This window comes from Gracilinanus agilis, chromosome 1, assembly GCF_016433145.1.
Source record: "Gracilinanus agilis isolate LMUSP501 chromosome 1, AgileGrace, whole genome shotgun sequence".
Lineage (NCBI taxonomy): Eukaryota > Metazoa > Chordata > Mammalia > Didelphimorphia > Didelphidae > Gracilinanus > Gracilinanus agilis.
Window position 1 is genome coordinate 266016911 of NC_058130.1, and position 20599 is coordinate 266037509.

The 20599-nt window shown below is 35.4% G+C and overlaps 1 protein-coding gene across 1 annotated transcript in view; it reads right to left on the reverse strand.

Annotated features, from left to right (window-relative positions):
• The window catches only part of DAPK1 (death associated protein kinase 1), a 252352-nt gene that overhangs the window by 123707 nt on the left and 108046 nt on the right, over nt 1–20599 (reverse strand). The window contains exon 3 of the mRNA XM_044679822.1: nt 1333–1554. Within this exon, the coding sequence (XP_044535757.1) occupies nt 1333–1554 (222 nt within the window). The remainder of the gene's footprint in view (nt 1–1332; nt 1555–20599) is intronic.

A 20599-nucleotide genomic window follows, 5' to 3' on the forward strand; every position in this document is an offset into this window, starting at 1 on the left:
TACTAAGACCAGCTCTCTATCCACTATGCTGCAATGACTCTCAAATATAGTATCATAACATATGGTATAAACTTGATATATACACACCCAAATAAGGACAAATTTCATAGCTATTAGAACCTTCCTTTTGTAGCCCTTTCCCTAGGGGGACATTAGCTCTGACTCCTCAGGAGTGATGGAACTCCTGGGCACAGGTTTGTTAGCTGAGGGGGTGGCAATTTAAATTGAGTTGGCTTCCATATAAAGCCAGATATCCCCTCTCATTATTTAAGACCTACATGGATTTTTTCATCTTATAACAGACTTTCTTTTTAATTCTTTGCCAAACTCTCCTCTTTTTCTCAGAACTCTATGTTCACTCATATTCAGGCCCAGTCTATGCTAAGATTTGAACTGACCCTCCTTCCAAAGGTCTTCTTCTCTAATATTTCTCTTTATTTTCTTCATTACTTTCTTAATCATTTATGTGCCCGGGAGGAAGCCCCTTAATCTAGGCCTCAGGTTTCTTATCTATAATATAAAGTTAAAGAAAGCGATGCTCTCCAACATGCCTTCTGGCTGCAGATTTTTTGCTCTATGAATATCCTTGGAAGAAATGAAGCACTTTTGACCACTGGAGAACATTTATTAAGTACTGTTCTCCGGATTGCTTAGGTGAGCAGTGTGGAATGAGATCTTCGTGTAGAAGACTGGGTAATAGGGAACAGTTTGAATCAAGAAAATAAATTATAGGAGTGTATGCGCCATAACCAGTTACTAATACTGTATATGTAGGGCTTAAGGAAATAAAATGCTTTAAGCCTCAAGTCCTATCTAACATCTGAGTGATATTACTCGAGTTTACAATTCCTTTCAGTTCAACCTACTCCTATGATTACCTTAGGCAGTTTAAAGAAACTAAAAGCAGGGAAGTCTACTTAGCTGAGCTAAAATTGTTTATGTAGCAAAGGGCTATTATGGGATGGAAAGGAAAAAAAAAGAAAACAGGAATATATAATAAATAAAGATGAACAGGATGTATCCTGGAAAAGACTGTGCTGCCAACTTCCCAATCAGGTGGGAAAATAACAAGAGGTAAGACTTAGGCACAATCTGTTAAAATGTGAATCTACCCCCAGCTTCCTGGCAGGCAGTACCCACCCTAATTTTTTAAGTGTAAAGTAAACACAATTTCTGACTTAGGACAATAGAACATCTCTGAGTATGTCATTTCATTTGTACAGCTGTGGAGGAAACTCAGTGCAGAGCACAGTCACACATTCACCCTCTTGATATAAGCAGTTGATTTTTCCAACCCAACCCCAGTGAAATCACAACATAAAAATGGCTTACAGTTCCAAAATAAGAATGACGTCAGTCTTGTTCTCATAAACATCATGTAAAGTGATCACATTCGGATGCTGTATCTCTTTCAATATGTTAACCTCTCGCTCAATATCTTCTCGACTCACTCCCCGTCGGCTGGATTTAGTCCTCCGTTTCTTAATGAATTTAGCAGCATATTGTAGACCGGTGCTTTTCTCACGGCATTTTTTCACAACTGCAAATTGTCCACTGAAAAAGAGAATTGAAAAGGGGAAAATACACTTAATAAGATAAAACTTTTATACTTAAAAATACCCTTTTTTATTTTCCTAAAAGGATCTAAAGGGGGTAAGAGGGGAGGGAGAGAGATAATAATAGTACTGAAAAATACAAATTGTGGCAAATTAATAAATTGAGTTTTTTACACTTTTGCATCATTATAAGTAAAATTTCAGTCTAAGCCACAGAGGATCATGGATGAGATTGAAAGATGCAGGTTAGACAATAGTATAGTAAGATGGATAGGTTGGTTTTTGTCCTTCACACTGGAAGAGGACCAAAATGACAATACTGGTGATTCTTTTGCCTGGAGTATAAATTGGATTTATTTAACAAAGTGTTGCACAAAGACTATCAGCCCAGTCTCATTCCCTCCTCCAGAGTTCAGTGGCAAGGCAAAAGTCAAGATGGCTGGTGATAGCTCCAGATGCAGCAGATGACCTTGGTTTCTTCAATATTTAACCAAACACCTGCTTCTGATGCCCAAGGAAGTCTTCACAGGCATAGGGTAAACAACCCTCAACTCACAGATAGGTTTGAGGCCTATTGGTTACCCTCAACCTAGTTTAGACTGCTGAGATGGTTTACTGTTTAGATGAATATGGCTAGATTCAAAGAACAGTCAGGGACAGTTTGTTGTCAACTTAGAATATGGTCAAGTAGAGTGTTCTAGTGATATGTGGTTTGTCTGGTGCTATTTTACATCTTTATCAGTTATTTGGATAAAAGCAAACATACTTATCAAGTATATAGACTATCAAGTATATCAAGTATATAAATGTACTTATCAAGTACATAGATAACCTAAAGCTAGGAGAAATAAATAACATAATGGAAGACACTCAAAACTCAAAAAGGTCTCAGGCTAAAATGTTGGGCTAGGAAGAGAAGATGAGAGAGATAAGAAATATAAATTAAAAAATACAAACTGTTTAAGTTCAAGAGAGATGAAATACTAACTTATCTGAAAAAGATCTAGAGTTTTAGTGGACTAAAGTTCAATATGCATTAACTGTGTGATTTGGGAGACAAAAACAAAACAAAAGCAAATGCATTTCTAGGTTTCATCAAAAGATTCAGAGAATGCAGGATCTGGGAAGAACTATCAAGTCTTGCTATAAGCTGCTCCAGAGAGTACTGTTTTTAGTTTGTAATAGAAAAGACCTGGAAACAAAATTTGCCCCTATTAATTAGATCTTATGAAAAACATTAACAAAATTAAGAGAATCCAGAAGATGATGGTAAAGTGCTTTGAAAAAATGCCTTATAAGCATGGTGATGTTTAAAATAGAGAAGAAAAGACTTAAGGGAGATGTGATAGCTAGCTTCAAATATCTGAAGGGCTATCTATCAAATGGCCTAGAAGGTAGAAATAAAGAAGATGCAGAAAGGCAGACTCAATATAAAGAAGTTTCTTAATAATTAGAGGCAAAACAAATTAAATGGGCTGGATTCCTGCTATCTTGATGTTGGTGAATTCTTTCTCATCATTCAGACAAATGATAGACAAATATTTAGCAGCTATGTTGTGGATATTTTTATTTGGGTACTTGGTTGGCCTTGGAGGTATCATCCAACTTAGATATCTTGTGATCCTATGAAGGTATCTTCATTGTTAATACACAGAAGTAATTGCAATGCTAGATTTGGAGGAACTCTCTAAATCTGTCACTTCTTCTAGAAACAAGTAGGTGTTTAAAAAGAACCCACATCGGGCATAGTGTCACTGTCAGCATTTATATCACACAATCTAAGTGCTCTGGAGACACCTCAAACTTAAATCTGAAAATAGAACATCTACCAAATTTCTTATTCCTGTTGAGGGCACTACCTTTTCTTCAAGTCTTTCAGGTTCATCTTAGGATTTTCCTTGGCTCCTAAATCTCCCTCATCCCATATAACCCAGTTGTTCTATTGCTATTGTTCATCTTTGATTTTTGAAGAGGAGCAATACCATCATAGGGTGATATCTTGATTTACATAAGAACTGGATTGGATTGAAGTGAGGCAGAGTTGTGCAAGTCATTAGCCTCAGTCTTCCAGAGTCATCAAAGTTTAATGGTAAGACAAAAGTCAAGAAGGCTAGAGTCACCCAGTAATGCAGAAGATGACCTTGGAATCTTTAATGTCTGACTAAACTCTAAGTGCTTCACATCACCTGCTTTAGCTACCTTCATGGCTATCAAAAAAAATTGTTCTCATGTGCCCATTCTCCTGAGAAGTCCCTAACTCACCAATGGGTTTGAGAACTGTCAGTTGCCTTCAAGGTGGCTTAGCTTTTTGCCAAGACAGTTTTACTGTTGTATGTGGCCACTGTACATGCTACAGCTTCTTGGAGCCACAGGAGAATGGTAGAGGAAAGGCAGACACAAAAAGTGGATGAGCAGCCCTGAAAAGGGCTTAGCAAACTCTCATAACCAGATGCTAGATCTCCCTGAATACCTATACATCCCGCACATATATTATATATATTTGTATGTATATTATATATATATATATATATATATATATATATATATATATTTAGTTGCCAAATTCTGCCATCTCTTCCTTGAAAATGACTTTCGTATCTTGCCCTTCCTTTCTATTCACTCTGCTACCATTAGTCTGTCTAAACTATTGCAATGACTACAAATGATTTTTCTTCCTCAAGGCTCTCCCAATGGAAGCTATCATCTGCTTTTCTGCCTAACTAGCTTTGATCTGGCCATACCACTCCCCATCTCCCTATTGTCTCTAAGATAAAATATCAACTCCACTTTTAAAGGCCTTCACAACCTTGCCCCAACTTCCCTTCATTTTCATTATACAGGTATACCTTGTTTTATTGAGTTTTACTTTATTGCACTTTGAAGATATCGCAGTTTTATAAAATGAAGATATGTGGCAACCCTGTATCAAGCAAGTCTATTGCCATCATTTTCTCCACAGCATGTGTTCACATTGTGTCCCTGTGTCATATTTTGGTATTCTTGTAGTGCTTCAATCTTTTTCATATATATACAAAAGTATATAACATGTTATATTATATACATATAGTATACACTATAATATATTCAATTATGTAGTGATCTATGATCAGTAATCTTTGGTGTTACTATTGTAATTGTTTTGGGCTATCATGAATCACATCTGCATATTTTAGTAAGGCTGGAAGGCATGCCTTCTCTACCTCCATCTCTTAGAATCCCTCTCTTCTTTCAAGATGCAGCTCAAGCACCACCTTCTATATGATGTCTTCCCTGATCCTCCTCCAATAACTAGGATTAGTGTCCCCTAACAGTAATATATTTTTATTAACTCAGTATATATTTATTCTACACATGCTGTACTTATAGATGTACATACTATTTCCCACAATAGAATGTAGACTTGAAAACAGGGATTGTTTCCTTTTGTATCCCCATCACCTAGGAAAATGCATAGAACATACATAGTAGGTACTTAATAAATGCTTGCTTATTGATCTAAGTGGTTGTGGTGTTTTTTTCTGAGATTTCCAAATGTGAAATTATTTCTTCTAGGATTCACTAACCAGCTTATTCCCTGTCCTAGAAAAAGCTATTGAGGCTCAATGTCTCTACTTTCTAACCACCCACTCACTTCTCAATGCCTTGAAATCATGCTTTCATTCCTACCAATTGAATGAAACTTCTCTCTTTAAGGTCACTAATGATCTCTATCATGTTAAATTAATTGGCCTTTCCTTAGTCCTCATTCTTCTTGATTTTTCTGCAGCATTTGACACTACTGACTATCCTCTCCTTTTTTAACAGTCTTTCTTTACAAGGTTTTTACCACATATCTGTTCTGATTCTCTTCCTTTCTATGTATAGATCACAATTTGTTCAAACATCCCTCAATTAGTAGATAACCATTTGTTTCCAGTTCTTTGCTAGCAAACAAAGTACAAATATTGATATTTTAGTAAATATTTTGATGCATAAGAGTTGCTAAAGTGGGTCAATTCACAGCTGGACTGAGCTAGCTCTTCACAATCAATCTATCAATCAATATTTATTAAGCATCTATTTTGTGCCAGGCACTGTGCTAAATGGTGAGCATACAAATACGAAAAGCCAGTTCCTTTCCTGAAAGAATTTATAGTCCAATGGGGGAAGATAACATAAAAAAGGAAGCTACAAAGTCATGAGAAGGCACCTGACCTCAAGAACATGGAGGAAAAGTCAGAGAAATCCCAAAGCAGTGAAGCCAGGTGAGAAATGAGATGTTTTGAGCTGAGTTCTCTCCTAAACCGGAAGTTTTGGAGTTCATGGCTCTACCCTCCAGGCCTGAATGTGATGATGAGATAGAGTACCAAGGTTGATGGAATCCTGATGGATGATGAGGTTTTTCCAATAATAAGCTTCCTGGGGCATGATTGAGAAGTCAGAGAAGTCCCAGAAGAGTAGAGTCAGGTGAAAAATGAGGTGAATGATATCTCCTCTGTATATGATGATTTCCTGGATTTCATTAGCTGGACTGCTCTAGCTAGACTAGGCTAGTCTTTCACTTAGATAAGCTTGCTCTTAGATAAGAGTATCAATAGTCTCCACCACCTCTGGTTTTGACTTTTTTTCTCTCCTTCCCTCCCTCCCTCCCTCTTTTCCTCTCTTCCTTCCTTCCTTCCACCTCACTCTAATTGACTGGCATCACCAAACTAGAAATCCTTTCTATTTTCCTAGTAATCTGTTTTCTAGTATATATCTCATTCTTCTCTTCTCTTCCTAGCAAATGTAATTCTGTACAAGAAACATTTGTTAAGTGCCTATATTGTGCTAAGTGTAAAGTATACAAATACAAAAATAAAATTTTCCTTTCAAGTAGGTGTGGAGATAATATGTACATGGGTGAATAAATATTGATGTTTTTATCTTTGATTTTATGCTCTTAATTGCTTTCTCTAGCAATTCTGGATCTATTTAAATAATGGTGGAAAGAGGGTAGTAGCATCCTTGCTTTCCCCATGTTTGTACTAGTAATACTTAAAGTATTTCTGCTTTGGAAAAAGTGCTAATTATTGGTATATATCTATATCTATATCTATATCTATATCTATATCTCTAAATAAATATATCATGCTAAGAAATAGCCTTTCCACACTTTTTTAGGTATATTTAAAAAACATAAATAAGTGCTAGATTGTATTAAAGATCTTTTCAGCACTGATTGAAATAATTCCAATTCTTATTATCTTTTTTGTTTATATGATTATTCTAATTGTTTCCCTAATGTTGAATTTTCCACGCATTTTTAGTGTGGCTTCCAATGGGTCATGGTGAAATTTTTTTTCAGAATATATTCCTCTAATGTTATTATAAAGACAGAAAGATTTCTTTAAATCCCTGGTGTAGTCTACAAACATACCACCCTGAATGCACCCGATCTCGTCTAAATCCCTGGTGTATATCAGTGTTTTAGGATGGAAACTTTTTTAAGCAGGCTCCCAACCTCCCTTTTTCCTCCTGAGTCCTCTTTGTCCAGTTTCCTCATCTCAACAGTATCTCAATATATTGCTACCCTATACTTTACTGAATATTCCAGAATTTGTGAAAGAAAAGCAGTAGAGGCTGAGTTCATTTCAGACAGGATCCTTCCCCAGAAGCTAGAGTGAAAACTAGGAAAACAAGCCAGGGATTTTGTTTCTGGCAAAAAACCCACAATTTTTACAGTCTGCCCCTCATATAAAAATTGCAAGCTTTATGCAATGAAAGTTCTAAAAATCTATCAACTATAGTTTAAAAACTGACAGCCAAAAAGAGCTTCCTTACTACAGCTTGTAAGGTAAGTGCTGAAATGCTTGAGAAATAGTATCAATTCTACCCTTGACAAATACTACATTAGGGCCAAATTGGATTATAAAACTTTTCTCATATCTGCCTTTGTACATTCCACGTCCAGAATGTCCTTTTCCCTCAACCATGTCTCTTGTAACCCCTAAATTACTGACTTTATTTTTTTAACATTATCTTCTGTTTTAGAACCAAATTTGTTCCAAGACAGAAGTTAGTCAAGGCTAGATAGTTTGGGATAAGTGACTTGCTCAAGGTCATGCAACTAGGAAATGTCTGAGGCCAAATCTGAAACTAGGACCTCTCATCTCTAGGCTTGGCTCTTCTCTTTATCCACCAAATCCTGCCTCTGACAAGAAGACCAAATCTGCTTCCTTGCCCAAAGTTAATGTTTCTACTCTACTCCAACAATTTCTGCTTATACTATATGTTTTATATTTACTCACCCATATACATTTGGTTTCCACTCCAATAAGTAAGGATAGTTTTATTTTTAAGTTTGTATACCTAACACCTAGCACAGTATTGGTACTTAAAAAGTGCTTGTTATATAATAGAATCACATTTGATAGGTACAGAAGATAAGAATGAGATATGTACTATAAAAGACAAGTTCTGATTACTAGGAAATTAGAAAGGATTTCTAGTTTTCCACAATGCTAGTCAACTCTAGCATTTGATGAAGCCAACCTCATTCTGGAACAATTTGGTTACTTGAAAGCCACATAACTAGAGCCTATCATTTACCCATTTATAAAATATTAAAAATCATCAATATAAAAAAATCAATTAATGGTCAGCTTTCTAACAATGAGATTTTCCATTCTTATTTATGTTGGCCTTTTAATAATATGCTTATAACATGCCCTGTATTGTGCTAAGTATTTTACAATTATTATCTCATTTGATCCTTACAAAGACTCTTTGAGGTGCCATTTTGTAGTTGAGAAACTGAGGCAGAGGTTAAGTAATTTGTTCCAGGTCACAGAGTTAGTGTGTGTTTGAGGCCAGATTTAAGCTCAGGTCTTCCTGACTCCAAGTCTGAAGCTTTTCCCACTGTGTCACCTCAATCCCAAAGAACTGTAGATATAATCTGTCATCAGGACCATACTCTGAAGTCTTTCCAGTTTGGTAGAACCAGTTAAAACGTGTTCTTGTCATTGCCTCTAAGATCCCAGAGTTACCTCCATGCTACAATAAGCTACTGGAGTAGAGTATCATATAAATTAAAAATGATAAAGATGAATACGAGATTATAGCTTGAATTGTCTACTGCTTAAAAATTAAGCCCATTAGAAGTCCGCTGAGCTTCTGTAGGCATTATAAGAACTAAATGTGCCTATAAAGTTAATGATATCTTTCTGGCTTGAAAGAGTGTTTCACTTAGTTGCACCCAAGTGTTACCTGTTCTGCAAAACAAGAATGTTTATAAAGTTCTTACTTCTTTCTGGAAAACTATAATGTAAAGAATCACTAATTATTTTGACCAGAGAATTCACTGCGTATGTAATCTTTGAAAAAATTAAAGCCCCATAAATTTTAAAAATAGGGTCTGAACTTATGACTTCATTCATCTAAGTACTCTTTGTATGGAACGTACCTTCCCTAAGCCAGATTACAACTGATTTGTAATGCCAAAGGCTTCAGAGAGAAGAAAGAAATGGTGACTTCTCCATATTTATACAGCTAGTCTGTATCAGGAATAAATTTTTAAAAAATTTAAGTTAATCAATTTGCTTATTTGTCGCATTAAAATATTCCTCTCTCATTAGAGAAGGCAGCATTTGACAAAACCATATATGCATATATAAAACTGTTTTGTTTATTTCTATTTATCAGTTCTTTGCAGCTAGTCGAACACAAGTCATTTTTCAAACATTTCTGATGCTGTATAGAATGTTCTAAGTTGTCATTTTTTATTTTATAAAAACCTTCACCATCTTAGAATCAATACTATTCAATGGTTCCACTGCAGTAGAGCTATAAGGGCTAGGCAATGGGGGTCAAGTGACTTGCCCAGGGTCACCCAGTTAGGAAGTATCTGGGGGCCAGATTTGAACTCTGGACTTCCCATCTCCAGGCCTGGCTCTTAATTCATTGAGCCACTTAGTTGTGCTCTCTTTCCACTTTTTTTTTTTAAATTAACCTATTCATCACAACCATATGCCACAACTTGTTTAGCCATTTGAAAACCAAGATTTCCTAACTGCAAGTCCAGACCTTTGTCCACTCCACACCATTGCTTCTCATTTATTAAATATAAAAATTTAATATCATTAAAAAACTTTAGCAACGGGAGGCAAAGGAAGTAAAAAATAAGGATTTCTTTTTTCTAGAATTTAATATGAAAATGTTTTCTTTTATAAAGGACATCTGACAAATACAATTATTGACATTTATATAGAATTTAAAGGTTTATTTTATATATATTCTCTCCTTTGATCCTCACAACCTACAAATATTATCATTATTCCTGGTCTACAGAGGAGGGAACTAAGGCTTAGATATGGTAACTGACTTGGCCATGGTCATACAGCTAACAAACATCAGAGTAGGAGTAAAATGCAAATCTTTCTGACTTGGAATCAGTCATCCTTCACCATACTACAAGCTTTTACTAAGTTTGTGAATAGTAGCAGCCTGTATTCTTATGATCCCAAATAGTCACAAGATTTGTGACTTTCTCATAAAAGTTCAAAATTAATTTATCTGTTTAATTTTGCTGGGTGGAGAGGAAAGTGACAAAGAGAAGAATGCTGGCTTAACTATAAATCAAAATTAGTAAATATCCAAGAGAAATAGGCCTTTCAGTTCAAATATTTACATTTCCTCCTCCTTCACGAAGATGATTTAACAACTAAAATCTGGCACAGGATGAACTTTGCCCATGACAAATGAGGCAAAGTGGAATTGAGCTTCTTTGCAACATGAGGTATATTTTAAATGCACTTAGAACAGTTCCTCACATAATAGATGCTAAATAAATGCTTATTCCCTCCTCGACTTCTTTTCTACTCATATAGCATTTTAAAAGTTCATGGGGGTTAGGGGGCGGGGAGGGAAGCATGGTGGTTGAGTGGATTGAGAGCTAGGCAAAGAGATAGGAGGTCCTGGGTTCAAGTATGATCCCGGGCAAGTCACTCACCCCTCCAGTGCTAGCCCTTATCACTTTCCTCTGCTTTGAAACCAATATATAGTATTGATCCTAAGACAGAAAGTGAGGGATTAAATTGTTTTTCCACTTAAAATTTTTGCTAAGTGCTACAGTATTCATTATAATTTCTCTTGTTTCATTCATGCATTACTCTGAAGATGTTTGCTTTTAATACAAAACTGGAGCACTTTGAACAGCTATACTAAAGAGTTTAACCTTAAATCCCAGTTACATAACATTGAATACTTGCTTATGTCTACAAAATCAGGAGTTTGTACACTGTCAGATGTCTTGTTTTTATTTATGGGATGCACCAGTGCCTTAAAAACTCAAACAGTTGCAAAGTGTAGGCTGAACATCCAAAATTCTTGTTAGAGAAATATGGGACTGAACACACCTGTGAAAATAAGCATCACCTGACTATTTCTTGTACAATGTCTCTTACCACTTCCTTTTCTAGGCGATTAAATTCCATGAAGACCTCAGGGGCCATTGCTGTAGCATGAGAAATCCTAGAGCTCAATTACTTGAAAAATTTATCTTCCTCACTAGCACTGACGAGATCAAGGATGAAGTAAGGAACTTGTGATGTGTGTTTAATGAAGAACATGACCATTTGGGAGGTGTGACCAGAACTAACATCTTTGTTGGGGGAAGGGGGTAATTTTGTTTAAAATTTTATTTTTATTCAAAGATATTTTATTTTCCCAATTACATGTAGTACCAATTTAAAACATGCATTTTTCAACATTGTAAGATCCAAACTGACTTCCCCCTTACCCCGCATATGGTAAGCAATTTGATCTGGGTTATGCGTGTATTGTCATGCAAAAACACCCTTCCATATTGGTCATTATTATAAGAGAATACTGACTAAAACCCCAAAATAAAACTGTAAATAAACTAATATGAAAGATAGTATCTACAACTGACTCCAACAGTGCTTTCTCTGGAGGTAGAGAACATTCTTTGGCATTAGTCCTTCAGAATTATCCCAGCTCATTTTATTGCTGAAAGTAGCTAAGTCTTTCACAGTTGATCATCATATAATATTGCTGTTACTGTGTACAATGCAGAACTAACCTTTTTGAGAATCTTAAAAGACTTTATTAAAACTTAGTTAATTAGACATGTCTACAGAACAATACTGTTTGAGTTTCCAACAAATGGCTATAGCATTACTCAAAATATTCAGTTGTTGTTCAGTCATTTTCAGTCATGTCTGACTCTGTGACCCCATTGGGGTTTTCTTGGCAAAGACACTGAAGTCGTTTGCCATTTCCTTCTCTAGTTCATTTTACAGATGAGGGACTGAGACAAGCAAGGTTAAGTGCCCACTACCCATACCTTATACTAACAAGGAGGAAAATGTTAAGAGAAAGAAGCCTAAAAATTTAAACAATGTAAAATGATTCCGAGTGAACCCAACCTTAAGAAGGATGAGACTGGATAAAAGCACTAGCCTCAGAATTAGGAAGAAATGGGTTTGATCTCTTCTTCCCTTAGGTAATTCCAAGCTGTGTGACCCTGGGCAAATTACTCATCTTCTCTGTATCTATCTCACAGAAGGCAGTACCAGGGGGCTGGTCTCAATGATCTCTTAAGTCCCTTCTCTCCCTAAATCAGTAATGTACTATGAACTTCTGAGAGCAGAATCTGATACTCTTACTATCACCTAAAGAATAATATGAAATAGGAGGCAGCTAGGAGACTCAGTGAATTGAGAGCCAGGTCTAGAGATGGGAAGTTCTGGGTTCAAATATGATCTTAGACACTTCCTACCTGTGTGATTTTGGGGTCACTTGCCTAACTCTAACCACTTTTCTGCCTTGGAACCAATACATGGCATTGTTCCCTTACAAACTTTTCTCCTTACAAACCATATGGTCTCGAGCAAGTCATTTAACCTCTATTGGACTCAGTTTCTTCATTGTGCAAAATAATGAGGTTGAAGTGGATGACTTCCTGGATAATTGCCAGTTCTAAATCTATGACTCTGTGATCCCATGAGACAAGGGTTATAGGTATCATTATCCTCATTTTACAGATGAGCAAAATAAGGCTCAGAGATTTTAACTGGCTTCTCTTTCCTTCCAACCATATCAGTACAATGCGATCTTGTAAAAAGGAGCTGCCATGCTATGATGTAAGGAATGCCAAGCCAACCCACAATGTGAACCATAGCTTCAGAAGCCTGAGTCACAAACAGAACCGCACTGAAAGGTACATGAGCTTGTATGTGCACATGCAAACATGCCCCCAAAGGTCTTTGTGTGCCTTCTGAGACATAGAACTAAGTCACGTCAATTATTTTCTCAGAAGCAAAAACTCATCCGGAGTAAAATGTGGTGACAGACTGGTGGGAGAACAAGTACTTCTCTAATCACAGTAATTTGCTTTGTGATCCCATAATTCCTGTTGAATTGCTGGTTAATTACAGCTCCAAATTCACTTTTCTGAACAATTGGCATTTTGCCTCCACCGTCTTTATTTGCACTCATTTTCCACAGTGGCATCTGACCATGTTCAGTTTCTTTCCACACTTCCCAAAAAACAAGTAAAATAAAAAAAAAATTGAGAGGTGTTTCCAACTCCTGGGCTACAACTAACCACACATGGTGCGACAATGATATGGCTCTGAGGATGAACTCGAATACACACAGGGAAATCAAAACATCAAAAAGAAAAGAAATTGAAGCCTTAACCACCATATGCCCACCCCAGAGCTTTTCTTTTCTGTTGCAATTTCCCTTTGTAAATACATTGAATTGAAACAGTAATTAGCATGAATACAGATGGCTGTAACTGCTGTCAAGTCTGCTATTTGGGCAGAGACATTTGATTGTGTTAGAGAAAAACCCAGAATTATTACCTTTTCTTTATGCCATTTAAAGTTGACATTGAAACACTTATAACACTATGAAATTATTCACTGTTATAATTATGATGATGATTTACCCATTTAAGTGCCTGAAAGAGAGATCCGTTTACCATTCGACAAGTATTTATTAAACACCTACTGTGTACCAGGCATAAGACAATAACGAAAATTGTCCCTGCCCTCAAAGGGAGGAAAAAGCATACAGAGATAAGTAAATTAAATATAAATACATATGTATACATACATAGACACATACATAAACATGTGTGTGGATATATGTATATATACACATACATAAATATATGTGTGGCTATGTATATCCATACACACACATATGTGGATATCAAAATAAGGCTCAGAGTTAGAGATTTTAACTGGTTTTCCTTCCCTTCCAACTATATTAGTATAATACTGTCTTTTTTTCCCAGAGTTCTTTTTTGCTTACAATTTTATTTTTTATGTATAACATAACAACATAATACGTACAAATTTATTATACATATGTAATACATTTTAATACATGTCCTTATCCAAGAGAAACAAATTCTCACATTAGCTATTCCATAAAGCTATGCTTCATTCTTTTTCTTTCTCTTTCCTCCCCTCTTCCCACTCTTTGGGAAGGCAGGTAATATAGGTTGCATATATATATTAACATATAATACATATTTCCCTGTTTATCAAGTTGTGAAACGAGACACATATTGCTTACAAAAGAGAAAAATTAATGGAGGAAGTAAATTGAAGAATGATGTTTCAATCTGCATTTGGACTCTGTGGAGCTATCATGTAAAGAAAATTGAATCTGTATATACATACATATATATGTGTGAGTATATATACACATACACACAAATCTATCTATAGATATATATGTACACACGTACATAGAATTGCAACATAATGAGGGAATGATTTTCTTTAGAAAGGAGAACATTCCAGCATGTAGAATGGTAGAGAGAAAGCAGTTGGGATGCCACATAGAAGACATGTAGATGAGGTTGGCTAGAACAAAGACTACATGAAGAGAAATAACATTAAAGGAGTCTGTAAAGATAGGCTAGAGCCAGATTGAGAAGAGTTCAGAATGCCAAACACGAAAAGTTTTATATTTTACCCTGACAAACAAGATTGAAAGAAGATTCTTAAGTGCTGTACTTTAGAAAAGTAAATTTGGCATCTCTATGGAGTATAAACTGGAGAGGAGCTAGAAGGTAAGGAAACTACAGACTTCAAAGATGAATGGGAGAAGAGAAAGACTGGAAGTTGGAAAACTGATTATGAAGTAATTTTATAAATCCAGGTGAGAGATAATGAGAGCCTGAACAAAGGTGTGGGGGGAGCAAAGACAAGAGGGATGTGAGATTCTGTGAGAGTGGAAGAAATAGGATTTGGCAATTGATAGATAGGAAGGGAAGGGAAGGGAAGAGTCAAGGCTAACTATAAGGGTGTAAGCCTTGAGTGACTAAAAAGATGATAGTGCCCTAGACAGAAACAGAAAAGCTGGCATATGAGTGGGGGGTAGGAATGATGATGGGCTTTTTAATATTTTGAAAAATAGAAAAGTACTAGTCCTTTATGAAAGACTTTTCAATAAGGGATCTGATAAAAACAGAGTTTTCTGCCTTATTCATGGATTCCTCAGTCAAAGTTCTAGGAAAAATGTCTACAGTGGTTTCTTTCCTCTCCTCTTATTTTCTTCTCAATCCCTTGCAAATTTGATTTTCAACCTTAACACTAAGCTTTTGATATTCTCTCTAAAGTTCTTGCTCTCTCTCTCAAAACCCTTTTCTTCTTTCTTAGAATCAATACCATGTATGTATTCTAAGGCAGAAGAGCAGTAAGGGCTAAGCAATGACTTGTCCATGGTCACCGACATAGGATGTTTCTGAGGGCAGATTTAAATCCAGGACCTCCCATCTCTAGGACTGGCTCTCAATCCAATGAGTCATCTAGCTGCCTCCTATTTAGTATTACTGTTACGGTGGTAGTAAGTGTATGTATCAGATCCAGCTCTCAGAAGTTCACAGGATCTTTAGAGAGAGAAGGAACTTTAGAGGTCATTAAGCCCAGCCTCTTAGTGTTGCCTGGAGCTTTATCCTACCTCGCTGCCTCTCCTTATACTTCCTACCCCAACCTTTGCAATCTTGCTTCCAATTTCATGAACTGAAATTGCGGTCACAAGCATATAGCAGGTGTTTTAAAATGTTTGGTAATACCATTTCATTGAGGATACTATTAGCATAGTATCATCTAACTAATGTTGAATATATATAAGTAATAGTATCTGGAAAAACTGCAAAAAAATTGGAATTTGGGGAGAGGGTGTGCTTTTTTTTTAAGAGTCAATTTATAAAACTATATAGCTATCTGGAAGAATTTTGTGAGAAATGTCTGAATAACACTAAACAAGGAAATGAAATTAAAGCTGAGTGACCCTTTCTTCTTCTGACCTCATAAAGCACTGTGTACCTGACCTATGGTCCAATTCAATTTTATCATGTATTTTGGCATGGACAAGTGCCACACAGGATGAGAAAGCATGAAAGGGTTGTGATCTACATCCCTTGAGGGAGTATCTATAACAACAAGAGATCAGAGATTCACCAAAGGATAAAAATATGGAAGGAGAAAGAACTACTTTCATGTTTTTTCAAGAAATCAAGATTCCTATTTTTTTAAGCATCTGACACTTGGAAGATGCTTGGTGCCAGTATAGCTGCGCTGCCACTGGGCCTCTATGGTAGAATTAACTTGTATATATATCATGTTCTAGACACTGAATTTATAGTAATGTAGAGAATGCCTTATTGTGGTTTCTTCCTCTATCCTTTGTAAAAATCATGGATATGATACTCAAAGCAATTTTTGTCTGACAATTATCCCAGCATGCAAAGGGTCCTTTTTCATTGAAGGCACAGTCAAATTCTTTCCTGTAATTTCCCTAAAATCTGCCACCTTAGCTTGTACTCAAAAGAACTTAGCTAGGAGAAGAAAGGAAATTTGGTGAAGTAGGGGACTGGGATAGGGACACAGAAGGTCAGTTCAGGGCAAGACAAAGCTGGCAGGAAAATTCATTGCTGGAGTTACCTGAAGAGAGAGAGGGACTTAGATAACAGTGAAAGAGGATAAGTTAAAAAGAAACCAGAGCCACTGAGCCACCTGTGGTATTCCCCCAATGGAAGCAAATCTTCCTGGATGACTGCCATTCAGGCTGACCTTTTCTATGCAGGTTGTTGCTATCCTGAACCATATTAATCAGAGCCTATGAAGCCCCATAAAGGCAGTGGTTAGAAAATAAATACAAAAATCTCAGAGAATGAGATTTATAGGAATTAACTAGACAGTACAGGAAATAAAAACAACAAACAACTTCATATTGTCCAGTATGAATCAGAGTAAGTAAGTATTCTTCCCATCACTATGAGTGAGGTGGATTATTGCCAAAAATAGAATTCCAAGAACTAGGAATGATTTCTAGTAAACACAGTTTTGTTTTTTCCAAGAAGGTCTAAATTTTCAATTCGGTGACTTTAGAGGACAAAAGATTCAATGGAATTCAGTTGGCAATGTAATAAAAAAACAAATTGAAGGAACAGGTCTAGGAAAAAAGGAAATGCAACTTTTGCTTTCTGCAGATGATATGATTGTTTATCTAGAAAGTTCCAAAGAGTCATATTAAAAATTAAACTGAAATAGTTAACAACTTTATATCTTGCAAAGATTCAAGCATAATGTAAAACAAACCCACATAAATCATCAACATTTTAATATAATACCAACAAAACCCAGCAGGAAGAGATAGGGAAGTTCCATTTAATTCATTTGAGATTTATTGATTGTTTCTTTTATATAGAACTCTTGAGCTCATTTCTGCCTTATTATCCCTATTGTGAATTTTGCTTGTCAGTACCTGAAAAATATAGCACAATTATATACATGTAAAGTTTAGTTATAAAGGATTTTTACCTTCATGGATAACAGTCCAGTAAGTGTAAAAAAATTACCTTTATTATCTGTATCTTCTGCCATTTTTATTTAATTGTAGGAAACAGTCAATTTTCAAAATGGCCAAATATTAAATTTAAGGATATGTTAAAATGCATTACTCTAAACTAAATAAACTAAACTAAATAAAATAAAACCTTCTGGACTGAGGGAGGACTACCACTGCACCAGGGCTTCAGAAATGAAACATTTTTAATTAAAAAAATTTTTTTTAAACCCTTAACTTCTGTGTATTGGCTCCTTGGTGGAAGTGGTAAGGGTGGGCAATGGAGGTCAAGTGATTTGTCCAGGGTCACAGAGCTGGGAAGTGTCTGAGGCCGGATTTGAACCTAGGACCTCCCGTCTCTAGGCTTGACTCTCAATCCACTGAGCTACTCAGCTGCCCCCATATTTTGAATTTGAAACAGATGAAAATAAGTTTTTGGCAAGCAAGAAAAATTAAAAAATGTAAAAAATATTAGAGTGACTGATAAAAAAGCTAAGAAGAATAAATACACAAACATTTGAAGAAAAAATAATCAAGGCACAAATATTTTACATCTATGTAAAAATATGAGGAAAAATTTCATGAGGAAGCAGATAGCATCATGACAAACTCTGTGAGGGTCCCAGAAATAACAGAACAACTCTAAGAACTCAGAATGGTCCTAAAGAAAAATCAAAGAATTAAAGGAAAATATCAAGGACAGAAATCAGGATTTTCAAAGGAAAAATCATGACTTTAGGGAAGGATGTGATAATTTAGGGACCAAAGGACAGATATCCTCCAAAACAAATAAGATTTACAAAAAAAGAATAAAAGATTTGAAACATAAAATTTTGGAGGCATAACTTAAAAAAAATAACATAATATCAGTGTTACCAAAAGAATTATTAAAAATTAAAGACAAAAGACATTATACCAAATTCCTTTTGTGGGACAAATATAATTCTGATATTCCAAGTGGGATAAGACTATATTTAGAAAAATAACTGCAGAATAATATTACAAAAATATAATGGAGAACTTTTAAATAAAATTCTCATAAGGAGAATACAGAAATAAATAATTTACTGTAACCAAGTTAGATTTGTACCAGAGATGCAACAAAAGTTGGTCATAACTTATCATCTAAAGAAAGAACAGAAATGTACATGATTGAAGAACTATATAAGAAATTTACAGCAGAATACCATAATAGTTTCCATTAGAAACCCTTAAAAAATCTAAGTATGGAAAGGCTCTTTAAAACATGTGATCAAATGTATATATTTTAAACCAAGAACTAGCAATGTTTACAATATAATAACACTACAAAATATTGTCCAGTATGAATCAGAGTAAGTAAGTATTCTTCCCATCATTACTTGATACAATTCTAGAAATGCTAGCTCTACCAGTAAGACAAGAAAACAAAAGCAAAGACAAGACAAAATTATCCCCATTCATAGCTGACATGATAGCAGATAGAAAACTCCAAAGAATCAGCAAGGACATCAAATAGTATGATTGTTAGTTTTAGAAAGGTATGAGAATACAAACAGATCCAAATAAATCATTAGTTTGTGTATAATAAAAACAAAAAACCAAGAAGAAAAATATTATGAAAAGTCCATTCCAAACAGCCACAAAATACATAAAAAATCTGGGCATTCATTTACCAATGCATATGCAGTAGTTACATAAACATGACTATTAAAAATTTCTTTAGAGAAATAAAGGATTTAAAGAAGTAGAGAGATACTTATTGTTTTAGGATGAGCCAACCAGAAGATATGCATTTATATTTACATAATTAGTGTTAAATCAATAAAATTATTGAAGGGATATTTTGTAGAACTAGACAAACTAGCAACAATATTCTTTTGTAAAAGAACAAACATAGGCTTTCATGAGAAATAAATGTAAACAATCATAATGCACATAATCATAAAATCATATATGCAGGGGGCAGCTGGGTAGCTCAGTGGAGTGAGAGTCAGGCCTAGAGACAGGAGGTCCTAGGTTCAAACCCGGCCTCAGCCACTTCCCAGCTGTGTGACCCTGGGCAAGTCACTTGACCCCCATTGCCCACCCTTACCAATCTTCCACCTATGAGACAATACACCAAAGTACAAGGGTTTAAAAAAAAATAAATTGAATTAAAAAAAATCATATATGCAGCCCCTTTCAGATTCTGGCTACCACCTTTGCCACTGAGAGCTTCTGTGGAAACTTAATCTGTAGGTTTCCTTTTTGCTTCAAGCAATAAAGTCACCATTCTTCTGCAATCAATACCAATGTCCTCAGGTCCAGGTTATCAAGAGAGTCATTTCCCTATGGGACATGCCTACTAAATTTTATATTCAGTACTTCTATCAAAGACTCTAACAGCATGTGGAAATACTTAAATAAAATGCTATAAGATACACATGGAAACATTTAGGCTATATTACAAATATTTTCCTTTGGAGATTAAGAAAAAAGTAATGGAACTAGGTTTATTCAGCACAATGTCAGGTATTCCAAAAGCAGATTCATCAGTAATGCTTACCTTAAAAATTGCCTTTTGACTCTTTATTATCAATTCCCTGTCATCTAAAACAACAGCAAACAGATAAAGAAGAGAAACAACTATGTGGCAGTTTTCCATAACACTCCAAATATATTACTTTAGAAAAGGCACGGCGAGGGCGAGATGGTATAGATTCATGAAACTCTCTAAGATTATGACTTTTGGGCTAATCAGCATGGTTTGGCCTTTACTAATTGTCCTGATTAAGTACTCAGAAGAATGAAAAAGGGTATGAGGATAAACAAAGGTTAAGATTTCTATTTATTGCATCTTTGGAAAAAAGTAATTGTTTTATGCCTTTATGCCTTTGACCACTATAGGTAAGGGAATCTAATTTTAATATATATTTAATATATTCCACCCAGAGAATAGCAATATGTTGCCACTCAGATAGACACAGTATATAACAGCTGGGATAAAAGGAACCCCATTTTGTAATGGTTTTTGACTAGTCTTTTCTCACATATCCCAGTTAGAGAAATCCTCAAATTCCACAAAATAGTTTCTCAACAATTACTGACTATGAAAATCTGTTGTGATAAGTGTTCTTAGTTATAAGCAAATTGTGGAGGGGAAGGAAAGGAGAGAGGAAGGGGGGGAATATCAATAAAACTTATTTAAAATATTTTCTCATAAGGGATAGATC